The sequence below is a fragment of the Manacus vitellinus genome, unplaced genomic scaffold (genome assembly GCF_001715985.3).
Source record: "Manacus vitellinus isolate BGI_N305 unplaced genomic scaffold, ASM171598v3 scaffold_97_pilon, whole genome shotgun sequence".
NCBI lineage: Eukaryota > Metazoa > Chordata > Aves > Passeriformes > Pipridae > Manacus > Manacus vitellinus.
The window spans coordinates 776,864-787,024 of NW_021940906.1; the positions used below are offsets into that span (position 1 = coordinate 776,864).

The following is a 10,161-nucleotide window of genomic DNA, read 5'->3' on the forward strand; positions in this document are numbered from 1 at the left end:
CCATGTGGGACACAGGAGTCACCGCCTGCAGCCAGGCCACTGAGGAGAGTGGCCTGGTGAGAATGCTCCTGGGGGTGGAGGCATGAGAGAAGGGAACCCTCTTGTTGTGTCCTTCCCCCTCCTGCTTCTTGTCTGCCCAAAGCTGAGACCTGGCAGGCGCCTTTTGGTTTCAAATCTGTGGAGCCCCTCAAGCTGCAGTGGCCAAGCGCTGCTGGAGCCTGTGGGCTCCGCTGGAAGGGGACAAGGTGCCAGTCTGGCCGTGCTGCATCTGCAGGACATATTTCTGCTGCAGCTCTTTCCTCATGAACCCACAGACCCACCAAGGCACGGCAGGAGCCGGACCAGCACACCGAAAGCAGTGGCTCTGAGAGCCTGCTATATGGATTTTTCCTGCTATTGATTAACCCATTTGGAGTTTATTTGCATTGAGCCTGCGTTGCATCTCATTTGCATTCTCCTAATGAGGCTCCTGCACAGTCAATGTCTCCTGTGCATTAACTACAGGCTCTAGCACAGCCCATGCTCTACGGAGCAACCCCCAGTACGTACTCCAGCTCCACTCTGGGGCTTGTACACCAGTTGGGACAGACTCCGGCGCTCCCAAATGTGTCCCAGCCCACATCAGGACAGGAGGTGCACAGTTTTAGAGGGGAGCAGAACTGGCTATGGAATAGCTGAGCACACTGGGAAGGAATGACCACTCACAACACATCCCTTTTACAGTAACAGGGCTGCAGAACACGCCACTGTTTGACAATAAACAGCAATTCCAGGGGAAGATGATTTCCTTTTCCAGAGAAAGGAATCAAGGCATTCCACTCCACCTTTTTCCATATTCCAGGAGCTCGGTGCCAGCCACTCCATCTGCAGCAGCGGGTATAGGCTATGTCCAGCTGCCAAAGCAGTAGCAGAAATAAATGTTGCTCCAAGTAAAGGTGGTGTGTGTCTAAGAGACCCTGAAAAACCTCTACCTCCTGGTTATTGTTAGAGGCACAAATGGATATCTACCATGTTATTTCTGGATTAGAAAAATAAGGGTACAATAGTAACAAACAACAGAAAAACCTAATAAAAGCAGAAAAAGACCTGAGCTGAACCACAATGCTGAGAGACAGGGAGGGTTACCATGAGAAAACACTGAGCAAAGAATCAAAAATTCAACTCACCATTGAGCAGAAAAAGGGAAAGCCCCAATGAAGAGTTGCTGGTTCAAATAACCATTAACCCTGGGCTCACTTCAGATTTAAAACTACAGCACTAACAAGCTACTGATCACTTTCTACACCTTCCCACCTGCCCTCTTGCACCTTTAGTTTCCATTTAGAGCACATGACGAACACTTCTGGGTGACATCTAATAGCACACAATTGGTGCTGTTGGAGGTCTGCAGGCATTGCTGCCACAAACCCAACCTGAGCTGCAGAACTACACTGTAGATGTCATCCAGTGCCATGGTGCCAATCCACCTGAAAGCAGACAGAAGTGGTCTGGCTGTTGCTTTGGAAGTGGGCAGGAGGCAGTGGAAATCACAAATGAAGCCACATGAACTATCAGAGCAAGATGTGCCATTTCTCTTCCTAACAAAAAAAGAGGGAGTAGTGCAATATTGGGACAGGAAGGCAGCTTCCCACAGCCTCAGGCAGCACATTCCTCATTTTTGAATTTGCAGGGTCGATGAAACAAGAAGCAACCCTCCGGACAACACAGAGGCCCCACACTGGAAAATTATCCCTGAGACTGGAAACTCTGGTTTGTCCAACGTCACTGAGCCTGTGGGGACAGCAAACAGGAATGGAAGAGGGTTCGATGCACTCACTCCGGGCTTTGCACAGGGAAAGCAGGGTGCAGTGCAGCTTTGGGGGTGCCCAGTGGTCAGCTCATGCCCCTGCTGGATCCCAAGGGATCAGCCTCACCTGGGGCTGAGCAGGGCCCTTGCTCCAATCCAATTTGCAGTGAAGGCACATGTCACAGGGCAGGAATGATGCCGATTTCCTCACTGGCACAGCTCTGGCAACTGGACAAGTCTCCACAAAAGCAGGAGTCCAATGTACCTCATGCTTCAGTGCCACTGCACAACACAGGGAAAGCTGCATGTCCTGACCTGAATTCAGTGCTGAAGCAAAGCTGCAAACACATCACAAATTACACTTCATTAGCTTGCAGCAAGGTGTATTTACACACACCACAATCCCTCTTTTGCTTTCTGATAATGACACACCTCAGCTGGAGGAAGGGGCAGCATCATCACCAGAGCTGGCCTAAGGCTATAGAAGGGGAAGAAAATATCCCAATATTACATGTTGCCACTTGCCTTTTATAGCCTCCTTCCTGATGACTCCAAAAGGAATAACTGCCTTCTTTTCCCTCCCAAATTTATACCCCCCCCCCTTGCAAACATCCAACAAGTTGCTTCCTATGTGCCTGCTTCCCTTTTCCCTCAAAGTATGCAACGGAGTCATGTAATGGAGTTGGATTCTGAACATCCCAACCTGCATTTAGCTGAAAGTTTGCTGCTTCTGTGTCCTGTCCAACAGACGGACAGTGTCCCCATGGCCTGGCTCTTCCCCACCTGTTTTGTGGTCTAATAAGAAATAATAATAAGAGATAATAAGAGATATAAGGGGGCTTATAAAAAGGAGGGACAGCAATGTTTTATATGGGCAGACAGAAACAGGACAAGGGGAAATGGTTTTAAACTAACAGAGGCTGGGATTAGATGGGATATTAGGAAGACATTCTTCCCTGTAAGGGTGGTGAGACCCTGGTACAGATTATCCAGAGATACTGTGGTTGTCCCATCCCTGGAAGCGTTCAAGGCCAGGTTGGATAGGGCTTGGAGCAACCTGGTCTAGCAGAAGGTGTCCCTGCCCATGGCAGGGGGTGGGATTGTATGGTCTGTAAGGTCCTTTCCAACCCAACCCATTCTGGGATTAGCTGTCCCTACTACCATCTAACAAAAAGAAAAAAAAAAACCCACAATGGAAGTACAATTATATTCTCTTTCCTCAGTTGATAAAAGTGTAGTTCATCACAGAAACCTGACCACTACAAACAGTTAATTTTCAGTTAGCGGTTTTGAGATTTAACAAACACATACTCAAATTGTTGTCCAGCAAAGCAGTGAAGCATTGCCAGGCCACTGTGACCACTGACACTGCCTGGCCGGCCCTGTGCAGCCACAGGGCACTGCTCCTCTCTCCCTTCCAAGGCAGGCAGGGCCCCAGGTTCCCTGCTCCCTTCCCTACCGACATCAGGGATCTGTGTTCTGCTGCCAAGCACCAGAACCAGTCACTGGGGCGGTGCAAAGAGCCAACAAACCAAAAAAGGCCTCGTCCATCAAAACTGGGAGCAACCTGAAAGAGAGCTCTGCCTGTGGATCCAAACACAGAGCAAGGAGGCAGGGAGAGCACAGTCGCATTGCCATGCAAAAGATCTCAAGACGTTAAGGACAAGAAAGCATGGAAAAGAAGACTTAAGAACAAACTAGAGTAACTTGCCAAATTAGAGTAACCTCCCCATAGGGCCTGTGGTCAATCCAGAATCCATTTCAGATAGACCTGGACACCACAGGAATGGAGTGCAGAGCCTCTGCGGGAAGGAGGGAAAGGCCCCCAGCAGCAACGAGGGCTTCCAGTGGCCCATCCCTGTGGGAATTTCCTGATGATCTGGAAACATTTTGTCACACACCTTCTTCCCAAGAACACACTGAGCTTTCTGCCACACCGTGTATCCTCTTCCACCCTTGGATGTAATAGATCATCTGCAGGGACACTGGACATCCCAGTGAGGAACGGAAGGCAGTGTCACTGTACCATAAGCTTTGACTAAATAACTAAACCCCATTCATTCACGTGTTTTCTGTAGACAAGGCTCTTTTGAGATTTATTTTAAATGACAAAAGACTAACAAAGAGCGTTATCCTGTTCAACATGCACACAGATGAATTCCTGAGGGTGACAGCCAAGGAAGTAACAACTGACTGGTACAACCCTGTGCAGGTTTGCAGAAACAACGCAAGCTTCTTACAGCCTGTCCCTGGGAACTGGGGACAAAGAAGAGACTGTCACCAGGGAAAATATATAAGATTTCCAATTACAACAAAATAGAGGCTCCAGTTCATGTGGAAATCTGATCTTTAAATCTTGCTGGCTCTGTTCTTCAAGACCTGGGTGACTACAGTCCAATAATTATTTCTCATCACAAAACTGTTCACTTTCTTTTACCTCAGGCAAAACAGAGCATCAGCAGTAAATACAAAAGGTTTTAACAGAATGGGAGGAATAAGATACCTCAGTGTTAGGGGTATGCAATGGGAGGAATTTTGCTGAGGCTTTGAGTCCTCTTCCACAACAGACAAATCACAGTGAGCAGCATGAGCATCTGACACAGTAGTGAAACAGTCGTCGTCACACCCCTGTAACACGAGCCCAGTCAGCTGAGTGCAGGATGATCTTGGCAGTGTTAGATTTATGGTTGGACTTGATGATCCTAAAAGGTCTTTTTCAACTTAAATGATTCTTTGAATTTGTATTGAATTTGTATTCTATGAGGAGCTGTTACAGAGGAGCTGGGGAAAAAAACAAGGTGTCCATGTGACAACTCTCAAACTCCTCCAACAACTGATCTCCTCGCAAAGTTCAGCATCCTCCTGTGTTCTACAGCAGAAAGAAGATTAGCTTCAGAAACTGCATTCAGGAAGCTGGCACGGCTGGAGAAGAGAAGGAATGAGTTATTTTTAAAGCTGTTTGCTGCCAAGGGAGCATTTGGCTCAGTCCACTTGCACCCCCTCAGGCAGCTCCACCACAACAGGAGCACAGTCATCAGGCTCTGCCTCAAAGTCCCATTTAAACTTCTTCGTTAGGTGAGCCTTGAACTTTTCAGCCTTCTTCCTTAGAGTCTCATCAACAGCAGCACTGCACATGCAGGAAAAGAGCACCTAAAAGAAAGAGCAGAGGTCACAGAGAGCCCAGCTATGGCACCAGCTGGGCATCTCTTTCCTACAAGGACATCATCAACATTCCTGGGAGCACCAGGAAGAGAGTCAGGTTAGGCCACTGGCAAGGGATGCACCAACCTGAAACCACTCCTGCTCTGGAGCTAGCTAACCAAAGCCTACACCTCTGATTTCACAGCCCCAAACCCATCCCATCCTGCCTTCACGACATTGAGTAGGTGCACTCAGGTAAGAACTCTGTTTGAAGCACGTATATGCATGTAATTGAATCTGTATTATGGAATTCTGAAATATGCTTAAGTGTGAGCTAAGGAAAATGTCCGAGCAGAAGGAATTAAAAAAAAAAAGCATTATCAGTAGCTGATTTTCCAGCATGTGTCCAAAAGGCCAAGAGGTAATTGTACCCATTGTTTCCATGGTTAGAGATCTCTCAAAGTAATTTTGTAATATGGTACCACCAACACCTTAGATACAGAGGAAACTCAATAAAAAGACCTTGAAGGTAAGAGAGGAATGAGAGCTCTCTGGAAAAAGTCCAGTTATCCCCAGCACAGCCTTGGGGACAGGACACTGAAATCTGGACTAACCTCTCCACTCCATCATCCAAGAACAAATGTATTAACATGTCACAGATTCACAGCTTCGGTTGGCACCTGGAGAGTGAAAGTATCTGTGTAAGATTAACAGGGCATTTAGCCCCAGAGCTCATCTCTCATCAACCTGCTTCTGCTCCTCTGCTGAACTTGTGACTCAGAATTAATTTCCATAAGAAGAAATTTCCTCTAGGGAAAATGCAGCCTCATATTTGGGAGAGAGCTACTGACAGCTGGATAAAACACTGACAACAAGCAGCAAAGTTTGTTGCTTTGTGAATGATCATGTCTTTTCCTTGTTCATTGTACCGTGACATTACCTCTTTCTAAAAGAACTTGTACACAACAAGGCTGCTGTTAAAGAAAAAACATTAAAAGACTGTATTTCCCACTTCTCCTGCACATTAAATCAGCTATTTGATCAAGATCTTTTTTTCTTTAAACATTGTTAGGGCTGCACAGTCAGTGGTGGTTGTGCTGTAGTCTCCTCACCTTGGATCAAACTCCAAAAATAAAAAGTTGCTGTATTCAGAGCTGAGCAGGAGCTCCACCGACAATACACTTCCGCACACACCTCTGCGCACCTGCCCACACCCAGTTAACTCTGAGGGGTGTGTGCCAAGTGACTGGCTAAGGCAAGTCCCAGGGGTTCCCTTGCACTATTCCAGGGAAATCCCAGGAGAGTAGAGAAGCAGAGAACTCTGAGTGAGGAGAGGCTCACTTAGCAAGACAAAATTGTTCTTTGTCACTAGGAATTGATGACTCCTGCCAAGGCTTAAGGGTGGTCCATTGTGCCAGCACAGCTTCTGCTGCTGAAGTAAAACACAGACTGATGGAACCCAGGGGGGGCAAGACTCAGGCAGCCAAAAAGGAAAGATAACGAGCAATAAGGGTGCTTCCCAAATTCCCCTCAGATAGAGAGAATGGCTGGGTGACATATTCTTTGTAGTACTGTAAGCTGACAATGCACAGAGTTGCTCTGAGTGTACTGCAAACAGAGCTGGGTTTTTCAGTCCTGTGATATGACAGAAAAAAATCTACCAAGAGAAATAAAATATTAATTAAAAAAGTGAGACTTGTAAGAATCCAAATTTAAAAAAGTCACTTGATTAAAGCAATGTTTCCCACACCATTTTACCCAGCAAATTAAAACCAAACACCCTCAACCCTCCCCAAATCTATAGCAAGAACTTGGGAGTTAAAAGGAGAGGAATGCACCTGTTTTCTGGGAAAGGAGAAGGCATCAAGCATCAAGCACTTGAAGCACTACTACCCCTAATTACTGCAGGGATTGTTTCCATTGCTGAACTTCATCAGTGTGTCTGGGTTTGGCTTTTTTTTTTAAACTAACTTTTGTTTAGCCAATTTGCTGCACTGTCACAGTATGGTCACAGCCAGTGGGAGTAACTGGTTTCACTGTTGAATCACATATTTGCCCCTGCCTGTCTCAGCAGAAGCAGCATTTGCTGCATGTTGGAATAATCATAAATTCCCTCTGGATAAGAACTTGACTACAGGAAATCTTCAGCTCTGCTTAAGGCTAACTGGAATGGAAAATCTTCTAAAATACTATCACTGCCCTAAGCTCAAGTTTTGCTGCAGCTTCCCTGCATACTAAGCAAACCATTCAAGCTGCTCAAAAATCAGCATCATCAGTCCTTTATGCAAAAGTTTTTAGTGTTGGTTTGTTGGTTTTGTTTTTAAAGAATGAGTGGTTTTGGACAAAAATACACAGACATCATCTTGCACTTGCTCAGCCTTTCTTGAAACTGTTCAGCTCAATGTAGGCAAAGGTCTTAAAACCTTCTAGGACAAATCTGCTGGTGCAGTCCAGTTGCATTAGATGTGCCAGTCCAGAACTCCAAACCCATGGCACTGTGGCACGTTGCTTCCAGCACTATTTGCAACATTTCCTCTCCCTGCCAAACTCAATTTTACACTGCATTAGGCTCTTCAAGGCATAATTTGAGCAGACCAAATGCTGAGATGAGAAGCAAATGGCATTTCTCAATGAATAACATAGGGAAAAAGTAAAAGAAAATCCTCGTGTGCTTAGACAGGCTCACTATCTCCCACACAGCTCAATAGCAGCTTGATTCCTTTTGCAGCTTTTCCCCAGATTTGCTCTGATGCCCTGTATGCCCTGCTTCCCACTCCTATACCTCAGGGGACAGTCACAAATGTACCTGTAACGTGCTGGTTAAAAAGTTGTCCTGGGAGACAATGTCCACAAAAAAATCTGCTGGGATTTCATTGAGCTGGTGATACAGCACAGAAATGAGATTGATGTAAAGGTCTTGGTACTTCCCTATGGCATCTTCAGATCGGCACAGGATGTTCAGGAGTCTTTTCCAGTGCTCAAAGGCATCGTACACGTTCCCAATGAGGAAGCAAATGAAAGCAAACTGCAGCTCACCTGTGTGGATTCAGAAAACAAAACACACATAAGACAGATATCCAAGGTATGTGTCCTCCTCAAAGCTCTGTAAATGATTGATAAGTGCTGGTTTGACTTTTGCACATCCTGCCAGCAGTGACTGATACTCTGACCATTTGCTGATGCTCTGCTCTTCAAAGAAGAATGGGGCAGGTCACCTGTAACTGTGATTATCATCATTGTAGAGGGACTTCACAGGACTTTACAAACCCAAACAATGAGCCAGACCTTGCTGTTATTTTGTGAGCATTCAGTCCTCCTGAGCCTGGGTGTCCAGAGCCACATGGGACTGCAAACGCCACTGCCATGGAACACTGAGCAGTACATTCACAGATGTGTTTGCCTTGTTGAATTAAGACCCACAGTCCATCCCACTGGATGCTTGGCATCAGCTAGTTTGCCACTGTTTCCTATGGTAACTCATTGTTTATTCTACAGTTGTCTTTGATAATTTTGAAAAAGAATAAATTGTATAACAGTAATAGAGAAAAAACAGAAGGGAAAAACAAAAGCTCAGTAGCCTCAGCTGTAAAACTGGGAGGGCTTCTCCCTCCATCCTACTACAGAACAAAACCCCGCTCCAGGACCTCCACAGCTTCAGTATTTATTTGCATCACAGGTTGTATAAAAGGCTGGGGAGTAGTTGAGCCCTGGGAGATGCAGCCCTGGCTGAGGGGGTTTCCACATCACAGCACTGGCACAGCCCAGACGCTGCCACGGCAAGTCTCTGGCAGCACATGGAGCAAACACAGAGTACACACATGCACACGGACAGCACACAGAGCACACGTCTGAGCTGCCACTGTGCCAGCCTGGTAGGGGCCAGTTGCTGCACCGGGAACCACTGGCTGGGAGAACCATACCCCCTCCCCACACATCAGGAACAAGGATCTGGGGGTGTTCAGCCCCACTCAACACTCCCAGGACTCTGTAAGACCTGTCCTCAAGAGATTGACTTAACAGGCAAAGTGCCAGGCTGGTGCCAGATGACAGACCTGTGACTGCTGCTTTTGACTTAACCTGAGGCAATCTGGGCTCCAAGAGCAGCACCCAGAAGCAGGCTGACAGCTCCTGACCTCCAGCATCACATCCTTACACCACAGAGTTGTACAACAGAATCACAGAATGTCCTGAGCTGGACAGGACTCAGAAGGATCATCGAGTCCAACTCCCATCCCTGCACAGGACACCCCAACAACCCCACCATATGCGTTGCCCAAACACTCCTCAAGCTCTAAGGCCATGAGTACTGCCCTGGGGTCCCTGTTCCAGTGCTTGACCACCCTCTGGGGGAAGAATCTTTTCCTAATATCTAGCCTAAACCTCCCCTGACACAGCCCCAGCCAGTCCCTCAGATCCTGTCACCGATCACAGAGAGCAGAGATCGATGCTGCCCCTCTGCCCCTTGCGAAGAAGCTACAGACCCCAACGAGGTCTCTTCCCCAGGCAACTGGAACAGGCTCTGTTGCTGCTAAAAACAACACCAACTTCTGTCCTGCGACAAAGAGAGATGCCTCAGGGCACCAGGGAACAAGAACAGGTTTCATCCCAGAGCTCTCATTTCACAGTCACAGAATGGTTCAGGTTGGAAGGGACCACAGTAGGGTATCTGGTCCAACCTCCCTGCTCAGGCAGGGTCATCCCAGAGCATGTGGCACAGGATTGTGACCAGATGGGTCTGGAATATCTCCAGTGAGGGAGACTCCACAACCTCTCTGGGCAATCTGTTCCAGTGTGCTGTCACTCCACAGGAAAAAAGTTCTTCCTCATATTCAGGTGGAACTGCCTAGGTATCAGTTTCTGCCTGTTGCCTCGCATCTTATTGCTGGGAACCACCGAAAAGGGCCTGGCTCCACCTTCTTGGCACTCCTTTAGATATTAACATACAATAATGAGGTCGCCTCTCAGTCGTCCGTTCTTGAGGCTGAACAGGCCCAACTCCCTCAGCCTTCATGACTTTATACCCCCAAATGGGCTATAACCCAAATAAGGGTATAAAGTAGGTGTGCCCCGGGCGGTGCTCACCGAGCAGCTCCAGCGGGCGGCCGGGATAGCGCTGCTCCATCACCCGTTCCAGGGCGTAGCTGAGGTCCATGCTGTGCCGAGTGATCTCCTCGGGAGTGGCCCCATCGGGGTACAGCTGCCTGGGCAGCTCGGTGAAGCGGATCTGGGTGCCG

General features: G+C 47.5%; 1 protein-coding gene across 1 annotated transcript; it reads right to left on the minus strand.

Moving 5' to 3' along the window:
• Window positions 1-3,854: 3,854 nt before the first annotated feature.
• AAR2 (AAR2 splicing factor) lies at window positions 3,855-10,155 on the minus strand. Its single transcript, XM_018086502.2, has 3 exons — window positions 10,010-10,155; window positions 7,734-7,963; window positions 3,855-4,936 (listed from the first exon to the last, which is right to left on the minus strand). The coding sequence occupies exons 1-3, from the start codon at window positions 10,077-10,079 to the stop codon at window positions 4,769-4,771; spliced, it is 468 nt and encodes a 155-aa protein (XP_017941991.2). The 5' UTR covers window positions 10,080-10,155; the 3' UTR covers window positions 3,855-4,768.
• Between the last annotated feature and the right edge of the window lie 6 nt (window positions 10,156-10,161).